Raw genomic sequence first — 22,559 nt, 5'->3', positions numbered from 1 at the left:
TTAGGATACTAAGCTCCCAAACTAGGGCTCAGAGCACCTGCACACCACTGGTGGGCTGAAGACCAAGAAATCAAACCCTAGCACTGCAGAGAGTTGTTGTCCTCCTTAAATCCTCACCACTTCAACTGCAAAGATCGAAAGGACGGTTGTCGCTGTAGCTGTTAACACGATGAAGATGCTGTATCAAGGGATACAGTGCTATAGACCACTTCTGCAAACCTCTGCTTACAGTAATTACCTCAGCATCGTTAACGACATGTGGGGTAGCAGGACCCAGTTTCTTGCTTACAAGAAACAGTGTTTTATCTCTCAGGATAGGACTCATAATTACAGTCCTCCCTGACAGCATTCGTGATGCAACCCCAACTTGAACCTATCGTGCCATGCAGGCTTTAGGTGCCTCAAGGGAACTGAAGTGCCAGAAGTTTTGGACATCTACCACAGCAGGCTTAGAGCAGTGTGATATGCTTTGGATACCTGTTGTGTTCTTATGTTTGAAGTAACCTTAAGACACTTCCTGCAACCTTACTGGTAAGTTCACACCTTAAGTGACAAGAATTATGAGAATGGTAAACTGATAGGAATCAGGTTAAATGCTGCTTCTGATTTTGAGCTTTATGAACAGACCAGAACTAATAAAAAGGAAACATGTAGCACCTATCCTGTAACTGCAAAGGAAAGGCACAGCAGCCTGTCTCCCTGCTCCACCAAAACCAGCTATGGATCCTATCGTTCTACCTCGCTTCCTTTGCTTCTGATATCCCAAACTCAAATCAGACAAACTTACCTCAAGTGACCCCATGTGCTGGAAGCTGTTATTTCACAACAGCTATTACTAATCGGCTGATGCGATCCAGAAGACCGTCTTCTGGTATTCTGCTTTCTGGTATTAATCTGTGTCAACATTAAGACATTCAAGCCAAGCAATTTAGGACTGAAATTCAAAATCAGGCAGTGGATGATAAACTCCTTGATTAAATTAAAATCTGGAAACAAAAGTCATAAATATATTACAACATAGAACTGCATGACCTACTTCTGCCTCTGTAATAACAACTTCAGAGACTTTACTAGTTAAAAAATAAATCCAATTTATTTCTCATAGCCTGAAGTTAAGTATTTTAACATTGCAGCAAAACCCTTTTAAGTTGAGTATTCACTTTCTCTGAGGGAATACAAATCTGGACTTTTTTCCAATTAAAAGTGGAAAAGTGACCTTTAATTCCAGTATTTCAAATTATTACCATTTAATTAATTGAATTTGCATAAGTTAGCATAGCTTTGAAATTGTGCTCAGGCACAAAAGTGAAGTCTGCCTATTCTGTCTCCCTCCCTTCTTTTATAAAATCTATATCTAATGTCTTTATATGTGGTGCTTTCAAAACCCACAGGAAAATAGGGACATCAGAAAATTAAATGAAAAAAAATTAGGTTAAGAAAAGCTAGAAGTAACCCAAATATTTTTAGTTTTCCTAGGACAAAGATTGTTGTTCCTTTGCAGGCACCAATATAAGCCCTTTCTGGATCTGTAATACTGTACATGAACCTGGGAAGGGCATTGGTTTTATCCACAGCAGCTTAGCCAGGTATTAAAAAAGGTAGAGCTTCTGTCCTAGGAAGTTCCTTGATAGAAACAGTATGGGCAACTAATAAGGAGTTCTATTCCAGTAGAAATTCCATTCCAGTAGCTGTCTCTCCCAGCTAACATCCAGTTCCTAGATGAAGTTTCAAACCCACTGGCATTTTGGAGGTCTGCAAGTCCATATGGGGTGGTGCAAAATAGATTATGATCAAGAAAGTAGCAGAAAATAAAGACATACTGAATGAAGCAGCCAAACCAGATAGATAATTTTATTTCCTGAAAATCTGAACTGATTCTAATATTTAATCACTTTGTCACAACTGTTTAATTTCCGTAGTAAAAGCTTATGTAAGTCACTGGTAACAAAACAAGATATGCCATTTGAGTCTGCAGCACAGATTCAAATATGACTGGCCAAGCATTTACATCCTGTTTGTTTGTATGCATGCTTTGTAAGGCACCTCCACATTTGTCACACTAACGTTACCCTAGAACTGCTTTCAAAATTACTGAAGGCATTCCAGAGTCAAGAAAACATTGTAGTGATGTGAGGTTACCTTAAAAAAAGAGTTCAGAAGTTACTTTCCTTGCTCTGGAGTAGAAGCAAGTCAGTATAAGCCTTTGATTTTTGATCAATTAAGATGGGGTGGTTTTATTATTTTTGCACTGTCCCATTGCCCTTGTTTTAGGGTAAGGTATGCAAAGCCTACATAACGTCTCAGCATTTAGGACTGTGAGATTAAGAATAGGAATTGTTTACAATGCTGTTCCCACAGTAAAGCTGCCTGTTTAAGCCATTTCCTGGCTTTGTAATTCACTGTTTCCTCTACACTTTCCTCCTCTTTCACTTTGCAGGCTTATTTCTACGGGAAGTTATTTTTCAGAAGGGCACTCCCAAAAATTCCAGACCAAGAAGCAATCTGTGGTTTCTCACTGCACTGTATTAAACTCTCCTCCCCAAACCTGGGAAGCAAGACTCTGCTCCTGCACTGCAAAAAGGTTTGCATGGGCTGCTTCTTACAAAGAGCATTTTCCAGTATAGGGCAGTTGAATTTGTTAATCTACAGGTTTTTCTCTTAGGAATGTGTTTAACCTACTCAGCAGCTCAGTCCTACTTTCTGTGATTCTGATTATGACCAAGATTGTTTCGCAGCCAGTCCAGGGGATTAACTGGCTTCTCTTCTGCTGGATGGTGTGTGCCTCCTGGTCATGATTTGTCTTCCCTTGCTTTTAAGTTCCAGTGGGTCATGAGTTCAGTAATTAAGGAGAGGAATACTCCCAGCTGATGCATCTGTAACTTCTCTGGTTTCTCCCCTACAAAGATCTCCCCCCCACATGTTAAAGAAAAGCACATGAAGCTGAGATTTCTGAGTATCCAAATTCCATTCCCACACTGGTGCAGAAGCAGAGACCATGTCTGCCAAAGCTGAGGTCAAGCATGTTATTCCACTGAGCTGCTTCAGAGTTAAAGGGAACACTGAACCTTTCTTTGAAAGGCATGTGAACCATATTAGTTCCTAGGGTTTTACTGTTCAGAATCAGACTGAAAGACGCTCCTCTGACCAATACTGTCTGAAGAGAGACTTTAATTGAAATTATGCAAGAAGGACAATGCTTTCCACACCAATCTGATTATAAAGACTGAAAATCACAGGATTTGGCCTCCTAGCTATTGTAAGCTCCTCGTGCTGTCTATTGAAGTTGCTAGACTTCCTATTATGTCTTTCCCTCCCCCCCAGGAATAAAACATAGTAGCTATCATTTAGTTAATAGTAGACATGATTTTAACTTTTGTTATTTACTCACTTCAGATCAGCTCTTTAGGAGTTCAGCCAAAAAAACCTTTTTTTTTTCACTCCTCCAGCCAAAACTCCTGCAGTCCTTTCCCCAAAGGCAATTCCTTCAGTGTAAAAGTAAATAATTTTTTTTTGTCTTTTCCTAGGCCATAAAACTTGCATCCTTGGAGTAGGGCTAGACTTGGTCAGGTACCAAGTATGTGATACTTCACCCTTGCTCAGGCTTTATCAGAAAAGCCAGCTTACACTGCATAGCAGACATGTAACGCACAGCGTAAACACTCATCGTAGCATTGCCCCTTTCTGATAACTGCAGATGAGAGCATCAGAGCTACTCCCAGAGCCAGCGTCAGTGGCGCCTTGAACACCTCTCACAGAAAGCACCCTGAAAAATCCTGTTTACAGGACTGCTCTTAGCAGTCACAGGATCTGCTCAGAGCTCCCCAGCTTTAATTGATAAACTGCCTGTAGTCCCAGGGAAGCGAACTTACTTTTTTGTGCAAAACATGTGGAACCCTGAAAAGGAGTTGTTCTGCTCAGAGATCTTCAGTGTCTGTTACTCTTCCCCATTTGAGAACAGAGCTCAGACTATATCAGTCTTTGTTTTTCCACAGAAAGACTTCTGGGTTCCTTGTGTCTCTTAATAATGTGAGACAGTCATTACAGATCAATCAGTGCCCATCACAAATTTACCTTGGAGGGACAGATGAGGAGGTACATCACTCATCATAGGACACATGTGAAAGAAAGCAGACTAGACAACACGACTGCAATGTTTCTTTGCAGCAGTAAATTCATGTACCAAGGTTAGCCCAATAAGTTTAATAGGTAAGGAAAAACAGAGTGGGTATTTACTCACACACAGTTTTATGAGAGGAACAACTGAAATGTCATCAAGAAAAAACACACTTTTTGGACAAATTGATATTACATCACATTAGTGGGCCACAGAACTCTTTAAAAAAATAAATCTTTTTGAGACATGAGAATGAAGTCACATTCTAGCATGCTTTAAATAGCTGAACTGCTCTTCAAAGCATACATTTTCAGCTATTGGCAAAGACAATGATTATCTCTTCATCTGGAAATTAAAAAGCATTTAGCAATAAGTTAAAGCTAGCCTACGTGTAAGTGGGCTAAATACTAGTCAGAGATTTTTCCCTTTTCACATTTAAGATGATAGTACAGTTCATTGCTTCTGTAGCTTATATGCTGTTGTGCAATGCCCCACTGAAGTTTCACATCTACTCTGCAAAAGAGAATAAGAGTAAACAGCATTCTTTTAGGATAGTCACGAATGGTAAAGCCAGTAGTATTTGTTTTTCTGTTTAATTAGATGTTTGCTGTTTATCACACACAAGAACTGTAAGCAGAGTCCATGGATTCTTCTGAGCAATATGAAACCTCATGGTTCCATGCAAGTTCAATACTGCCTCTCTCTCTCCTCCTATCTGTTGTTTTCCCATGCCCAAGTTTTCAACTATCGTCGTACGATTTAAGAACCTTAAGGGAAAGAAAATTTTATTTCATGACTGCTACCCAAGAGAGACTGGCTCCAGGCTTGTGTTGGGTCAGGTGCATCTTAGACCACAGGAAGCTGGATGTTTTTCATTCGAGGCACTAGAAGTTAGGTTAATAGTAATAGTCAAGTTGCCCAAAGCTAAAGGGACAAATAGCTCTCATTGCCTTCCTATTTAAACAGCTGGCCAGCGAAGAAATCTTCTTTTCCCTTTTTTCCCTGAAATATTTCAAGTACAGCTTGCAGTAACAGATTCCTCAGTCTTTCATTCACGCGTCTGTAGTCCTATTGTATTCTGTCCCATTTCACTTTAGTTTCCTCAACCTCAGGAGAGAAGTTAACAATGGATCTCTCTACATTCAGATAACACACATCCTTTTTTGTCTCATAATAATTATCAAGTTTATAGGTCTTCCTCCACATTCCCAAGCTAAGTCAAGACAAACTCAGTTCTATGACAATGTTTTCATGTACCTCTCTTCAGAGAGAGAGCTGCTGCAGCTGAACAAGACAATTGCAGCGTGCTAGTTATACTTGGATTCAATATGTGGTTGAAAAGAGGAGAATGACCAGTTTTCTCATTTGTCTATCTTCAGACATTTAGAAAACCCCACTGTCAGCTTCTTGAGTGAAAAACAGGTGACATCTTCAGACCCTAGAAAAACCACTTATGCATGTTAACTTGTTTGAATAAACTTCCCCACCTCAAGTGACACAGTGGCCTGCAGTCTTCCTTGATCCATTCACAGAGCAAGAGTTATTTTTACTGAGTCAGTAATCATGCATTGTATTCCAGAGGAAATACTAGCCGGGTACCCCTGCTTGTAACTTCATGATCTGCTGCTCCCAAATCACGTTCCAGTGCTTCCTCTGAACTACTCTTTGTTCTCCTGCCATCAAGGCTAGTGGTAGCTGTATGGGGGCCAGATGAACCATTTGCAGTTATTGTTGTGTCACCGTACGTCACGGTAAGGTCACCGTCATTCAGAATAAAATCAGAATCCTCTTCTCTAAGTTGCTCCTGATTCTGAAAAGAAAAAAAAAAAGAGAGAAAAAGAAAAATCTTTGTACAGTGCACAGCATCTTGCTTTGCTCAGAAAGTAACCAAACAGAAGAATTTACCTACGTGTCAATGCAGAAGCAGTAAGAGGTAAGGCTTCACCTTAAGAAATGTTAAAAATAACCTTGAACCCAGTGTTTGCAAATCAGCTTAGTAATCCCTGTATAACTACTGCTACTGTGGAGAGATGATGAGGGGAGCTGAAGCCAAGAACTGGGTTATGAAAAGGGTAACCTGGGATTTAGTAGCACTGGAAGTATACCAGGGGTACAGGAGAGATCAGCAGTACACACTGTTTTTTGCATGACAGTTTAGGAGGCAGTACAAGAGAAAGACTGGAGACCAAGAACAATTGGGGCACTTCAGATACAAAGTCAGAGTTGCATCTATTGCTAATTAGTCAAATTCATTAATAAAAGTTTCATGTGAACTGGTAAGAATTTTAGAAATTTTAGGCCCAAAATTTTCATTTCAATTTCAAGGATTCCTCAAAAATTTTTTGTTATACATCAAGAACTAACAATATTCTTTCAAATTATCTGCTTACTTTTACCTGCTACTAAACAGAGAATTACTTGACCTAGTTCTCGTGAATGCTACAGAGCCATAAAAAAAGATTTAAACAAGAAAAGTGCTTGCTTCATAGTTTTGTAACTAGTTTTCATACGTTCTCTTTTCAAAATCATTTAAGAAAGTGGCACACGAAACCCTGTGATTTTATTTTATCAGAGATGGGATGAAATATATGGTCAGAGACTAGAAATTGCTGAAGTGTAACAAAACACTTAATTTCTCTACACAGCATAATTACAACAGCAAGCAACTGTGCCATGTTCCATTCGAGTTTAACATGGTCTTGGTAAAAGGCAAAACAATTGAATTGGTCAGAAAATGGGTTTTCCTTATATTTAAAGAAAATTCTGTCGGTACTATCAGCTTGCTTTCTTGCAACTGAAAGCAATTATTTCTCCACATGAATAGCTCCATACTGCTTAGCAAGAGCTGAAATGTAAGTCTGTGTATTACTGTTCTCCTTGGTAGGCTGGACACTGATCAGGCTATGCTCTCAAAATACATTATTTTCTTCCATTGCTGCAAAGGAAGGAGGGCATAGGCCATGTGAGATAGGATGCCTGTGTTCAGCCTGAACAGAAAGCCCTGCCTCTACTGCAGAACAAGAGTTCAGGGCACTGGTGATTGAAAATGCTGATTAACCTGTCCTTGATGAAAAAGGCAGCACCTGGCTAAATGAAACTTCCTGGGAAAGCTTCTTATCTTCATGTCATAACGATAATCAGCCAAAATAAAGCAGCAGAAGCCTCTAGATGATACAGAATATTTAACTAACAAGGACTGGAAGAGGTGTCAGGAGTTTGCCAAAACCGATGAAAGAAATGGTGCAGTTCAGCATTGGGTTCAAGACAAGCCCTACCTAGGATGAATGCTAATTTCTCAGAAACTTCGTGGCATCCAAATTTATCACTGCTCTTTAGTGACAGGGTTAATGTGATAGAGAGCACTGTTCCCAAAGAGCAAATAGAGTTTAGAACACTTGCCTTCTTTGATCACAAAGAAAACACTGAACTACTGGCACCATCTTAAAAAGCGAAAAGGCAACAATTAAAGGGTTTGACTATAGTTGGCAGAAACAGCCTTTATGGGCTTTTAGTTGCAAAAAAAGTAAAAGTCTGAGGGACAAGGCCAAGATGTGCCTAAAAAAAGACACTCCAAATAGTAATCTGTGTAAGAAAATCTGATACCCAGATATATATTGTTTTGAAGAAGAGGCATTCAAATAAAAATGAAAAGCAGAAAAACGAGCAAGAAGCAGGCAGTTTGTAACTGTTGACTGATTATGTTTTAAGAAGCAGAAGAAGCTGAGAAGCTCTATCATATCTACCCTTTCATGGCCCTTGCCCTTGGAGAAGTACCAAGGAGGGGAAGGCAGGGCTAACAGAGAACCAGAAGCTATTGCCATAACAGGGCCACATGTGAAGTGGCTGCAGCAAGCTCTCAAAGCACCTCCTGTCTCCACAAAGCTGTTGAACAGAAAATCCTTGCAGCCACCTATCAGATAAGAAACTGGTAAAAACACACTATGCTTGAGCTTTCCCAAAAGGCTGAAAAGCTCTTGGAAGCAAGATATTGAAAGGAGAGGGCCATTGGCTTTATACTATGTGGCAAGTCCTAACTCAGTCTTTGCTGGTTGGTCCCAGGCTATACTTGCATGGAGATAAACGTGATCAGTTCCAGAGAAAACACTTAGCTTTCTCTCAAGATAGTGAATAAACATTGCCTTGTATGAGCCAAGTTCCTTTTATTTATTTCACTTCTGAATAGCACTACAAACAGCAGGCAATTTATTTCATATATTTCCCCAGAGAACATCCATGAACAATCCCATGTAGTATACGGATTTACTATGTTTGCAAACAAAGAGGATGGGTGAATAAACCTACTGTGCTTCATGCAGCATGAACAATTCTTTCAAGAAAGACAGGAAATGTATCCAAGTAGATCCCCAGAGACTTGAAATACTTCCAAGAAAAACCCTAAACAGGCCTCTGCAATCCCCTACAGTTCTGTAGGAATAGCTTCAATTCGCTCAGAAAACATAGGTCTGAACTTCACTACTTAAACTGACAGATTAGAGTGGCTAAATACCTAAATACAAAACTCTGCAAAAGCCTGAATTTTGCTTTGATGTGCTGACCATAACCTCGAGGGGCCTCACTGCACTCTGTCCTATTTGTGGAAAAATCGTTCATGTTCCTAAGCATGTGTGCTGGAAATGTTGTTTGGTTTTTTTTTATATAGATATATATTAAAGCTTATTTAAAGTGAGTTACTGCTTACAGAGCCTGTCTTTATTGCCTGCTAAGACAATGTAAAAAGAAGAACAAGCAGAGTGCATTGGCAGTAGTTACAAATGCTGGTGCTGAATACAACACAGGCATCACAGATGACAAAACTTGCATCGGAAGTTGCTTATCTTGTGGCTCCAAAACAAAAGCATCAAGTAGCGTGCATACAAAATATATCACAACTTGAATCTGATGCTTCGCTTACAGTTTCTCTGTTTCTCAGCTGCATTTAAATTCACCAAGGAAAGTCAACAATTTTTGCTACGAAGGTAGAACCACTAAGGACAGGGAAAGGCAAAGCATCGCTGAACAGTTTTCTTACCCATTTTGAGAGTTACATCCCACAAGATTTATAAAGACTGCAAAGCAAGTTTCTTCACTGAGGTTGCATACTTATAAATCAATTCAATTCCCTCTACTTTCATACCAAGTTGTCATGCTACATATGGTGTAAGAACTAAACTTTTAAAAAAAGTGTAGGAGAGAGTGAAAGACAAAAAACACACCCTGGACAAAAAAAACACCCAAACAACAAAACCCCCAAGAAGCAGGAATGCTTCTTCCAGCTGAGTCAAATGACTGATGGAACCGAGAATTACTAAAAGTTTCATAGGACGTGTCAAAAGGAAAGATAAAAAACTGACCTACGTTAGTTTGGGATAAATTGGAATGCCCTGCCACCTGCTCATGCACCAAAGACAACATCACCAGAAGAGAAAAATAGTGTTTAAAATTACAATTTTCAAAATTTCACTCCTAACTGCAGCAACTTTTTATGTTTTTAAGTTCCAACTTGTGGTGTGTCTGTGGGAAACACTTCATGGTGAGCCTAGTGGCACAGATTTAAAACAGTGGTAGAACATCCACAAGGAATAGTAACACCACCTCTGGAAAAAAATCCACTGTACCTCACCTCTGTGTGCTGACTCACAGCCTGACATGTATGTCATGCAAATTCAAGCCTAGAGGACACGATCTCATACTTAAAAATAAGTTGTGGGTGGACTATGTAATAGGATCATTTGACTTTCAGACTTTCAAACCTTCTTTTGGTATCTAATTAAAAAGACATACTCCCACTCATGGAAATGAAAGTGAATTCTAAATAATGTTGTAATAAAGTCAGAGGAGAAAAAAACACCCCAAAACAATAAAAGCTGAAAACAAGACATCGATACACAATCAGTATATACACATAGGTGTATGCTTTCTTCTCTGCGTAGATGTCATAATTCAGACATGCACCTGAATGAGATTCAGGATTTAATACTTGTTTTGGAAACTTATTTTCCAGCTATGTTATACTCTAGTGAATATTTACAGAATTTTTTTTGCTTAACTTAAAGTCTTCAGTCTTTAATTCTCACAGATGTACCACACAGTTTTCCTGGAAATACCTCACAAAGACACAACTATTCCAAGCATTTTCTGTCCCCACAAAGACATGGCTCTGTCCATTGCTTCACCTGCACTTCAATAGAAAGGGAAAAAAAAATCCATGGCTTTTTAACCAGTAATAAAATGGCATAGCCAAGTTCTGTAGCAAAGTCAGCCATACAAAGAGACAAAAAGCAACAAAGCAATGCAGGGTTCAGAAATCTTGAAAAGAAACTAGAAAAAAACCCCTCAAAATTATGTTCTTTCCTAAGACTAATTCACAATGCACTGAAATAGGAGGAGACAATACAATGTGAATTATACACCTTAACAAAGTATGCAACCTTGCAAGCATTTTTAATGAAGTTAACATTCCATGTGTGTTTGTCACAGAACCAATCTAACTAAAGAATAAGTTTCCACATGCAGCAGTAGCTAACAACGATGAGTAAAGAGGAAAAAGAGCCTAACTATGAGAGAAAATAAAAGGCAAAAGTTGCATGTTCATTCTGGTTAGATCCTCAGTGGACAATTACTCTCATAAGATCATATGTAGACAGACACACAGGCAACACACAAGTAGGAAAATTGGTCTGATGGATGCCTTCCAGCCTAGATCTGCTTTAAGACCTCCAGTGGCATTGCAAGGACGAGAATAAGGCCAATTTCTTGCATTACTAATAGCTGCAAATCGGCAACAGAAATTTCAAAGTTCTTTGAAATTTTTCTGTCAGGTACAAATAAGTTGCTAATAATACCCAGAAAGAGATGCAGCAAAGTATTTCAAAGCTGCAGGTGGAAATCATAACTGTCTAGGAAAGGATTAATAGAAAACTGGTGTAAGACTACTTGAACATAGCAGAGATATTAACATCCCAGAGAACCTACAAATTTGAGACATCCCACATTGGTTTATTTACAAGTGGCTCATAAAAAAGTTGTAGAATTCAGAAGCACTGTACAGATAGGAATGACACGTATCATGGTTCTACAAGAGTAATATGAGAACGAAGCATTAATTATTGCAAGACATGGCTGTAAAGAAGAGAGTGACCTGTTAGACTGAGATAAGTAACTGATTAACGGTTCCTGAAATGCGATCTCAAATTTCACAGTGGAAACAATAGAGGGAAGCTCTACCAGATTTGTTTCTGGCATGGGTATATGTGTCAGTGACTTCTCTAAGGAGACCTCAAAGCTTCGTGGTAACACGGAAAGAACCTTGAGCAAAACTGTTGAGAAGGGACTGAATATTTTGAAGTGATTCACTGAACTGGGTTATTGACTAAGCCTGTGTCCTACTTACAAGGGCTGGGACCAGTTTATCACTATGTGGGTATAACCAAAACTGTGTATCCTACACTCTCTGTGTCATTTCTGTTGGACTGTTAACAGTGGATCATTTGCAGCAGGCTACAAGCCTCAGGCTACAAGCTGGGTGTTAAAGAACACCATGAGGCAGGAGAGTGTTTCTTTGTCTTCATACCAATGACTTGGTTGTGATAACTCCCCTCCATGGAGGCATTAGCACCTTTACACCCAGCCTGAGGGGTCATCTCTGTTAATGGGCCACAATGGACTGGCATAATAGGCAGCCGTGACACCTAGACATCAAAGATTCCAAAAATACCCCATGACTCACAGAGTTAAATCACCCACTGTGAAACTCCCACCCTGCAAGAGATACTGGGCGTTCCCACCTGAACCTGAGCACATATAATCTTCGAGGTTTGGGACTTCTGGTACCACACATCAGATCCAGACGAGGACCAGAACTCCAACAGGACTGCTACTGCCACTCTCCACAAGCCTGCGATCATTACGTCAACAGAACCCTGACCATCATTCAGACCAACAGGTTTCCTTTCTTGTTACTTTGTCCCCAGGGGAACCACGCGGTGCTCAGCACAGGGGCCAGTGAACACTGTTTGGTTCTTGTCCCACGGTGCAGGGTTATACATCTGATTTTGTGGGTTAAAACCAGTTTTCTCAGCATCATTGTGTTTATTGTAATCTTTTTAGGAAATGGTAGCTCTGACTTGTAATCCCCTTGAGCTGGGTTCACTTCTCCCACTGGTTTAGTTTTAAACCAGCACAGCCTGTAATTTCCCAATATCTTTAAATGTTATTTTTTAAATGTGGTATTTGAAAAACAAGATCCTTTCTGGTTTCTGCCTACAGAAGCTGTTGCCTCAGGGGAGAGAATCTTAAATATTTTCTGCCTAGGACAAACCAGTACTTTCTTGCAGTATATCTATCAAATTATCTGAAACCAGAAAATACCTAAAAAGAAAAATATTGATTTGCTGTAGTTAAACAAATAAAAACAAAACACAGAAGTATTGAGTTGTTCTACTTACATCATAAACCTGGGGACTTGTCAGACAGCGGGCTATCAGGCCACACCAGCTGGGTAGAGTTGTGGTCAATGGAGGGCCACTGTGAGTGAGAATTGGCTTTAAATAACTTAAGTAGTTAAGGAAAACACACCAGTGCTCAACAGCCACTATTGAAAATAAAAAGACAAATGTACATAAATGTGGTTTTGCATTTGAACTGTGCTACTCAATAACTGTACGTAAAACGTCCCCCCAACATTTTCCCCTTGATCCTTTCAAGGGCAGTTTCCTTACTCACACATCTTCCGTAAGGATAACTAGCTACCTCTCTTCTTGAAGGTTTCACACAGTTCCGATTTTTCGAGCTTCTAGGTTCTCTAAAGTGTAAAGGAGCAAGTAAAGGTACAAGTGCTTTAGTGTTAAAAGGTCCAAGACTATTTGTGCTCTGAAGATGGAAGCATGGTGTCAAGGTTGCAAGCTAGAGGTAACAAGGTGACATTCCTATGTGGCTCAACACAGGGAAATAAAGAAATGCTGTTCATCCAACATCCTCAAAGCAATATAGCCAACTGATCTACTAGCTGCTTACTGAGCCACAGAGGTGCAACCAGTAAGGCTCAAAGACATTTCTTCAGTGCACACACACACACTGCACACAGCCTCAGAGAGGCGAAGGGGAAACTGCATGGCAAGAACCAGGTAACACAACATGGAAGGAAACAATGCTACTTATATTACATTGAGGGGACATGGGGGCAGGAAAGCAAGGTGTCTTTACACCTCCTTTCATAGGTCTGCTCCCAGTTAAACCCATATTTGTTCATATGAGTACTCCAGACTGATAATATGCCTGAAAAAATGCTCAAAAAGTGGTGTCCCTGCTACAGAGCAGCATGTTGGTCTTGACTGGCGCACAAGTCAGTCTGATTATTTTAAATGTAAATATATATGTTGTAGGTATTCCAGTTATTTTCCTCGGACTCTAAGCACAGAGAGAACCAAATCCATTTGTGAATATAACAGTTTCCTTGATCCTCCCAACAGATCAAGATACTTAGGGGACAGAGAGGGTTAAAAAGGGGCTGTTCTAGCAGAGAGCTATCGCTTCTCCTTAGCAGAGCCCGGCACAGTGTCTTTGCTAGAGCACAGTTATGTTTCCTCCTTCACTAACATCATGGTTACACCCATTCCTGGAAAGAAACAAACTTGGCCCTTGGACTAACCTGCCAGCCTCTATGCTGTCCTGTGGCAGACAAACCCACAGCAAGTCACTTGTAAGAAAACAAACCCAGTAAAAGACATCTGGTACTTCATCAAAGTTGCAGTTTTCTTCGTGTTTAACAGTTGTGGGTGAACCCAGGGAACAGCCCATGACATTAAATGAACTCTGCATTCCACAGGAATGAAGTTGCTGCTTATCCAGAGCTCAGCAGGCAATAGCCAGCACTGGAGCACACTGCCATCGTTTTCTTGCATCTCTTTCAAGTTAAGTTCCTTTGCAAAGAGTGAATTTTGAGATAATCTGCCTTTCTACCCAGAAACCAAGTGAACGTATCAGAAAAAATATTTTGACATTTAGCCATGGATAGAGAGGTGGCAATTCTGAAGATCATTCCGTCTGTGCAATTTAAGCCCACCCAGCCAATGTTTATCTGAATGCCTCCTTGCAACAGAAGGAACAGACTTTTGCCTCTAAGATACAGTTCTGCCTCTGGATGTCAGTTTCCTTGGCACAAACTTCACAGCAACCTTCCCTAAAGATTGCTAGTGACCACCGAAAGAAGCAAATGCACTATCAGCATTCTTTAAGTTTCTGTGAAACAGGTAGTTAGGTTATATTTTTCTCCAGGCACTCCCCCTGCCCTTGCTGCAGCAGCTGGGGACTGCACTCGTGCTAATGTCAGCTGAGGGAAGTCAGCAGTGCCAACTACTCCTTCTTTCATCAGGCACATCCGCTTTTGTAAATTCAGGGGAAGAGGATAGCTCTGCTTCCTTAAAGACAAAAAAGAAGCAGTCAGACACAGCCAGATCCTTCCATGCTCTTAACACCAAAGTTTTATAGTTTGTGTGTTTGTTGGTTTGTTTTTTAATAACAGAAATTTGCCTTGTTGCACTTTGACACTAGCCACTGCAATGCTAAAGGGTTAACTTGAAGTTACTTAGCATTTATGAATATTTAAACTAGCAGTACACTTCCTTCTGGGCGTTGAACCAATACTACTGCATCTGAAAGCCTTGCTCACAATGGGATTTTATCTCAAAGAGGCAAGTGCTGTTAGGATCTCAACACACTACCAGGGCTTGTACCATATATGCAAGGGACCCTCTGTTTTAACACCTGTAGTAAATTCTGGATATACTTAGGGAGATAAGCTGTATCTCATGTAGAACATCCTCTTTAGAAACCAAACACAGATTTGGGAGTTGAGTCTTAGACATGTACAATGAACTGGAAAACTAGTTTGTGCTCTGAGCATCAGTGAAGATGAGAACAGATTAATAGAACAAATCAGAGGACCTGAAATAGTTAATTAGTTGTCTTATTGCTTAGGAAGGCACTTCAGCTCCTAGAACTGACTGGTTTCTGTCCTCCAGCAAGTGTCACATACATACATTAGAGAAAGGAAAGGTCTGTCTACTGAGCCGGTGAGTTCAGTCTTCGATTCTATGTCTTGAACCTGTCAAATACTTGAGAGAGTCAAACAGAAAGATCAGGTGCTTAAGGCTACATAAGAGACAAGGTGAACATTTCATGCCTTGAAGCTAAGCTGTGTTTTCAAAAGGATACTTATGGTCAAAGCTATACCATAGCCTGAAGAGCCAAGCACTTTCCTGCTTTGTCCTGTTCCTTCTTGCAGAATCTGGGCCATCCTAAAAGATAAAAACATGTTCAATTACTACAGACAGAAAAAACTCCAAATGTTACATTCCAACGTTTCCTGTCCAAAAAACCCAAATTACTTCAATACTGTACTTGGAATGCAGAAGAATGCTATTTAGAGTCTTGCTTATACTGAGACGGTTAGTTTCCCTAGAAAGACCACAAATGACTGCAGAGAAGCAGGTTGTTTTCATTGCACTCGAGTTACCTTAACAAGCCCTCTCCCACCAAGTTTCCCGGAGCCTAAAACCTCTGCACTGTTAGTGCAGCACCTGCACTGTTAGTGGAGTAATGGATATAGAAATAACTCCAAAACTGAAAAATAAACCTCATTGATATTCCAGACTGATTCCTATTTATTGCTTGGTTGGCTCCCTTAACTTTAGGTCTAGGTCTAACTCTAGGTTTTCTCTTTCCTTAAGCCTGTTGTTTCAAAGGAAACTGAATTACCATACCTGAAAAACTCTTAGAAACCTGATGAAATATATCACATTTAAAATAAACATGCTTAAAAGGAAATGCATATAAAAATCACATTTGATGGAGGCCATGCCAATCTCAGAAATGCTAGATCAAGCTTGGAAGTGCTAACAGTGTTAAATATAATAACTAGCTGTGCTGCAAGTCATCACACCAGCTGGTCTGCAGCTGCATTTGTTTTTTACTTTTGTTACTGGTTTGGGGTTTTTTTGGCTATTTTGCTTGTTGTTTTTGTTTTGTTGGTTGTTTGGGGTTTTTTTTGGCCAGAGGCCAGAGCTAAACACAGGAAAACAGATGGATGCTTTGTATGAATCACCTTCCAAACTAGTGAAAAGAACAAGACAGGACTGCCCTGTAAAAAAATCCATGATACATGAGGAGTTAAAGCTTAGTACACATTCACTCCCTCCCCTCCCCAAATGATATATTTTCTTTAACTGTGACATGCTGCTAATCTTGGCTTGGTGAAAGAAAGAGGAATCCAAAGGGAACTAACTAACAGGCTCCATTAGGAATGCAATGCACAGTTAAAAAGGGAAAAAATGGGTAAGTTCTTTATGTCTACATGGGAAAAAAGCAAACAAGATATTTCCACAACAGACACTGAATGAGAACAGAAAACCCAAGCTCTGTTTCCTGTTAAAGCTATTCCTCAGTTACTGACAAACTTAGTCTGAACTGGCCAAAGCCATCTTACCATGGTACCACTTCCTAACCTCGGTTAAACAGAACTCTGGGAGAATGCAAACTAGGGACTAGGCAGAGGAAACTCCCAGTTAATCCTTGGGAAATGTTGAGTTGTTTTGTTTTTTTCCAGACCCTTCACTCCTGCAAATTCACTGAGTTTACAGATGAGCAAAACTAAAATGTCTGCTTTGAACAACATTCTTCCAATGATCTTGTTTGCCAACAGCATATTTCAGGGAAATATGCCAACTCTTGGATTGCTATTGATGTATAGAAGGGTTCTCTAAAGATTCACAGCAACAGTTTGCTGAATATGAATGGCAGTTTTCCAGTGCTCCTTCTGCTTCATACAGGTGGTAGGTAGTACAGGCAGGATCCAGCTGGCTTGTGCTACAGCTAAAATTGGATTAGCAAACATCATCTTTGATTCTAAGCAAGTCCAAGGACCAAAATTTGGCATCAGTTACTGAACAGGAGCCTCTGGGTCAGAACTGGGAAGAACTATTTATGCAGTAGCATGCTAAAAAGCAAGCATGTTGGGTAGGTGGGAGAAGCAGTAGGAAAGCACATTGTTAAACAGAGTGTATTATGTATTTGGGAAGGCTTGTATACGTATGTAGATACATATACACAAAAATTTGAACATGACAGCCTTACACCCAATACCACAATGTTTTTCAGTGGGCACTACTTGAATATTATAAAGTGAAATCCATTACTGACTTGCCAGCTAGAAGAGAAAGGTTTTATCCATGCATTCAACTTATGCAATTCTCTATCATCTCAGTTATAAAGTTAGATCAGCCTAATAGAGAAGTTATGTAATTACTTACTCCTTGTAAGACTTGAAAGCTGTCATTAGTAGGTGGAGGATCCTGATCTGGGTCAACCCCAACCCTACAGAAACATTAGGAAAACAAAGCAAGAGGTGTTACTGAGAGTTGCAAATGCTGTAAGTTGGGCAGAATGCATTTTAAAAGCACTTTAAGCACCCAGCAAAGCTGCATTCAGGGAGGTTACAAGAATAGTTTGAGGAAGAGTTGTCCATTATTCCCCTGCAGTTACATAGCTATAAACAAGAAACTTTTTTACTCAAGAAGCACCTGCCTATAGACAACAGCTTTAACTCCATCTTGGCATCAATTTTAACTGCTTACCTTTGTTGCCAATTCTTTCAGGACACTGGAAAACTCTATTTTTGGCTTAAAAGGTGGGTGACACCATCTTCAGTGGAGAACATCCCTCATATCCAGCAGGAAGAAACCAGAAACTAAGGATAAAACCCAACCTAAATATTTGACGCAGCAAATAACTGCCAGATAAACCTGAGAATGGCTAAAATATATGACTTCAAAAAGTTTTAATACCCTGTGGGAAGCACCAAAAATACTATAAAATTAATTTATTATTTAATACTATTACAAATACTTTATAAATATTCACAACCTTAATTTGCTGCAAGTTTCATTCACCTAACACAAAGCAGCCACAGTGGATTAACAAGTGGCCTGTAGTTCAGCCTCCCACCTGAGGCACTGTTTGTGTAATGAGAGGATGGGTGATGACAGAATAATACATTAAGAAGAAGCTGTCTACTCACTTTTACATAGTTAGCAAGCATCTTATTACTGAACCCTGCTTTCACATAGGGCTCCTATCCAAGATGGGTATTTATCCTTGCAATTATGTTCAGGTTTTTCTGGTCTGTTTTGGGGGTAGCTATTTGTTAAGATTTGACTTGTCTAGTTTTAAATCCTATTCATGACTTAATCTCTGTCATCTCTGAGAGAACCTAAACCTCCAGCCTCAAAAGTTAGATAAGACTGTCAGTCTCAAACACGTTGTTTCAGTCCCACCACATTGCATAGCAAGTGTGGGAAAACTCATGAAATAGCCTTTTCAGACAAAAAGTTTTGTTAACTTCATGTCTCCTCTTTTAGAATGGACTGAGCCGATTTAGTGCAATTTCCTTGTTACTTAGACTTTGTGTAAACTGTTTATAGACACAGTGTTTATGCAACAGCCCTGAGGATCACCAGAAACCAACAGAACCCTGATGGTAAGACCATACCATTTGTGTGTCTCAGGGACACGATGCTTTGCATAAGGATGGATCAAACAGAGAACATCCTTCAAATAACTTGCAGGGCAGCATTTTCTAATGGAACAACAGAAGAAGAAAAGTAGACATTGAACTAAAGTTTTAAGTCATCCTTGTGGATGCACAGCCAGTGGACTCACAGTCAGCTCAAGATGTCCTTGAATGTAGTTCAGAGAAAATCCAGAAGGCCACCTTGCAGCAGGCCTTGTATAAAACCAGTGCTGACCCAGTCCTCTGCTTGGTATTTTGTTTTGGTTTGGATTTTTTTCTGAGTCTCTTGTCTTTCCTCATAACTTCCTTTTTTCACATATAGAGTTGTCTTGAACTTTAGGCACATTTAGCCTGGGAATCCTTTGGCACTGACCAGCCTCAGAACTAAAAAGCTTAAGGGAACATCAGTTTAAGGGAACACTGGATAGACAGATTGAGTACTGGATTGTAACGCATGCTGAAATAAAACACACAAGCTCTGAGAGGTTGCAAGGGCCGAGATGTTACTGCTTAGGCTATCACCAGAGAAGAAGAGTTTTCTGCAGACAAACTAGTTACCTAATGAAGCCTCATGCAGAAAGATGACAAGCAACATCAGGAAATCAACTTGATACAACAATATATATATATAAGATTATGCATGAAAGTAAAAGAAAAATAATTGTGGCTTTCTTGACTCCAGCTGTGCATTGGGGAAGGTTTAATCTGCTAAGCACAGCAACCAGACTCATGTGAATAGTGAGTTCAAGAAGCTTGTTCCAAAAGATGAACATAGCTTGCATTCTCTAAATAGTTTTTACTCCCTGGGCTACCCGTTCACTTCACAGTACATAAGAAAACCAAATAATTCAGTGTGTCTCAGTTTTTACTTCACTTACAAGGTTGTGCATTTGTTTTGAGGATTTTAACTGCCCTTAGGCAGAAAAAGGGGGCTTAATGAAGGACCAATGCAGGACAAACATATATTCAGTGAAAAGTCATAGTACATCACAGGCCAGGTGTTTGGCTTCACTGTTGTGCTGAAGAGGAAAAGAGAGCTTTTCTATATTAAAATGTTTAAGTTTTAGAAAAAAACCCACTACAGATGTTTCTTTCAATATTGAAATGGTACATCCACATAGACCTGTAAATTAAAAACTTTTGTCAAAGTTATTTTTCAGGCAAATTTATATTTTTAGTATTTCTAAATAATTTTCTCATAAATCACCTTTTTTTTTAAAGTTCACTTTCGAAGTGTGTTCCTCAGTTCACAGACTAACAAAATACATTTCCATTTTGAATTCTCACAACTATTTTTGTATGCGCTGTCTCTTATCCTCTTCTCTAGCATGAATTGTGCAGGCAGCTTTGCTTTTAAACAGGCAAGTCGACCTGTTTAATTTTTAAGGTATATACACACTGGCACCACATTTTTTGCAGACCCTGTCCCCAGATTTCTAAGATCTCATCTTTATCACCTGAAGCAAAACAATACCAAAACCAAGTTCAGTCTCTCTTGACCTCCTTTACAGTGAAGAGGAGCACAGAAAACATTTAGTTACTTCATCCTTACTTAACTACTTCCATAATTAAAACTATGAGTGTAAAGCTGATGCAAATATATCTTCAACATTGATTTGTTTCTGGTGGCTAAAAGAAAGAAATCCATCTCACATCCTAAGGCACATTTAAAAAGCTTCCTGTAATTTGAATGTGCTGTAAAGGCTAATATTAGTTCCCATATATTTAACCAGTTTTATAAATTAATCCTCTTCCAGTATGTTTCTTCACTCCTCCCTAATGAAAATATTTTTTAAGGCACAAAAGGCACTTTTTTCATGCTTTAAGAGCTCTGTAACAGCAAAGAGATTAATCTTGAGCTCTCCTAATGAGAGCTCCTAATGACCAATATCAAAGCACCACACTTCTGCCCCCAACTGACTCCACCTTCTTGGTCCTTATTCTGCAGCTACTACTCCAGCATCACACATTAGGGAAGCAGTTACTTGGATTTGATCCCTCAAATGCTAAGCCTATGTACAGTTCAGTAATTTAAACACCGTGGTAGAAAATGGTTGACACACAAAATGGAAACTAAATGGATGGAAATGAATGGTAAAAACAAACAAATAAACAAACCCACAAAAAACAACCCCAAATAAAACTATCTGAAGTTCTCTACTACATCTTTTTTTAATGGGTAGGACCATTTTTTTGATACTTCAGAAACCTTTGAGAGACCCTGCACCACACAGATGACGAAGTTACCAAAACACCAGGCTCTATCACATTCTAGCATATGTAATTACTGTGGCAACAGCCAAGAATGACTGTAATAGATATTCGTTCTCAGATTCTCGATACAAGCTAACATACTGCATCTCTGGCAAATTTAGCAGTTTGCTGGGAACCTTCAAGTGTGGCAAGATACATGAAAAGCTTACCATTGCCCCGTTCCAAGGAGCTTTCTTTACATAAATATTCTCTCTATATTTATATGTATACACATACATGTACATACAAATTGTCATCCTCCTATAGATGTCAGTTAGAGATTTATCTAACTTTAAATTATCTCTCTAACCAGTTAAAAAAAAAAAAAAAAAAAGAAACCAGAACCCTAATCTTCTCCGGTTGTTATCTTCACTCTTACTAGCATCTTCCTATAAAGCAATGTGAAAACCTTCAGCTTTTAAAATACATCCCCAAACAGGCTGGGCTAAATCATCTATGAAGTCCTTTCCAGCCTGAAGAGCTATATAAAATAACCCCATGGAATGCTTAAGAATACCTGTGGGATTAGGGACCATAGGATCACATCCGTGATTTCTCAGCTTTCAAGCCATCCAAGGCCAGAGATGCCAGTTTTGCTTCTTTAAATACCCATACACAGAATTCAAGTATGTGGTGTTTTGTGGTTTCATTTTTTTAAACTAAAGGCAATGTGTGATCCACACTCACAGCTCAGAATAAGAGAACAGACTCATAATTGAGGAACATGTGCAGCCCTCTGCAGAAAAAAAAGCAGCAGCAGCATGCCACAGTATAGAAAAAGAGCACACATTTAGTGTTACAAAGATGAAGAAAGCCAAGCACCAGGTTAATTTGGTATCAAGGAAAGCACGGTGTCACCTGAAATACAGCCAGCGGCTTTCACTCATCTCTTCCACCGATGGAACATGGTCACCAACTCTGGTACAGTACAAGAATGCAATGTGAGTAACAAAATGCTCATGAGATGTGTGCTTTACAGAGCTCTTTAGCAAAACAAAGCAAACCAACAACAACAACAAAAAAATCTCTACCCAAACAAATAAGACAAACCATACATGAACAACAATGACAGAGCAATAACAAAGTGACAAAACAAAAATTAACAGCAGCAATTTATGATTGATGTATCCAGTAATATTCTTCATTGGTTCAGATTCCGGATGGAAAAACATCTGCATTAATGACAGACTACTTCCCCCAGAAAACTAGATTCAATAGCCCTCAGCTGAGCTGCTGCACAGAGACAGATCCAATCTAAGACAGTTCCTACCACTTCAGACCTGCACATGGTCTGAAAGAGAAAGGGTAATCAGAAAAAGCATGGGAAGCTATGCATTTTTGAGAGGAGTCACCAATATTGCCTAGTCTCAGAGCAGTCCAAACCAACTGGTAATAAGCTCTAAAGCACTCTCTTGGTTTAACTAAAACTTAACTAACAATTTTTAACATAATCAATCTCTAGTCATAGCAGAGTGTTTTTACTCCTTGCTTTACCTTTCTCTAGTGTGTGTGTGTGTGTATTTTAGGTACAAATGAGAGCATGTTTGGCTTCTAGTATTTTCCACACAAATTCCTCATCAGCTTGTGGGGCTTTTCCTCCTTGCCCCATCTCCTCCCATTTTTCCATGC

General features: G+C 39.5%; 1 protein-coding gene across 2 annotated transcripts in view; it reads right to left on the bottom strand.

The window, feature by feature from the left end:
- Positions 1-1,834: 1,834 nt before the first annotated feature.
- SLC9A7 (solute carrier family 9 member A7) overlaps positions 1,835-22,559 on the bottom strand; it is a 69,158-nt gene continuing 48,433 nt past the window's right edge. Inside the window, exons 13-17 of one of the 2 annotated variants that reach the window (XM_050331405.1) lie at positions 21,789-21,848; positions 17,419-17,482; positions 15,326-15,408; positions 12,559-12,664; positions 1,835-5,924 (exon numbers count right to left, since the gene is read on the bottom strand). In XM_050331405.1, the coding sequence (XP_050187362.1) occupies positions 5,676-5,924; positions 12,559-12,664; positions 15,326-15,408; positions 17,419-17,482; positions 21,789-21,848 (562 nt within the window). In that variant the 3' untranslated portion in view covers positions 1,835-5,675. The remainder of the gene's footprint in view (positions 5,925-12,558; positions 12,665-15,325; positions 15,409-17,418; positions 17,483-21,788; positions 21,849-22,559) is intronic. The other variant, XM_050331406.1, reaches the window with a different exon arrangement.

This window comes from Myiozetetes cayanensis, unplaced genomic scaffold (genome assembly GCF_022539395.1).
Source record: "Myiozetetes cayanensis isolate MyiCay16 unplaced genomic scaffold, myiCay2020 scf5-8, whole genome shotgun sequence".
In the NCBI taxonomy this organism is placed as follows: Eukaryota; Metazoa; Chordata; class Aves; order Passeriformes; family Tyrannidae; genus Myiozetetes; species Myiozetetes cayanensis.
Note: the sequence above shows the minus strand (reverse complement) of the source record. Positions and strands in the feature narration are given on the sequence as shown.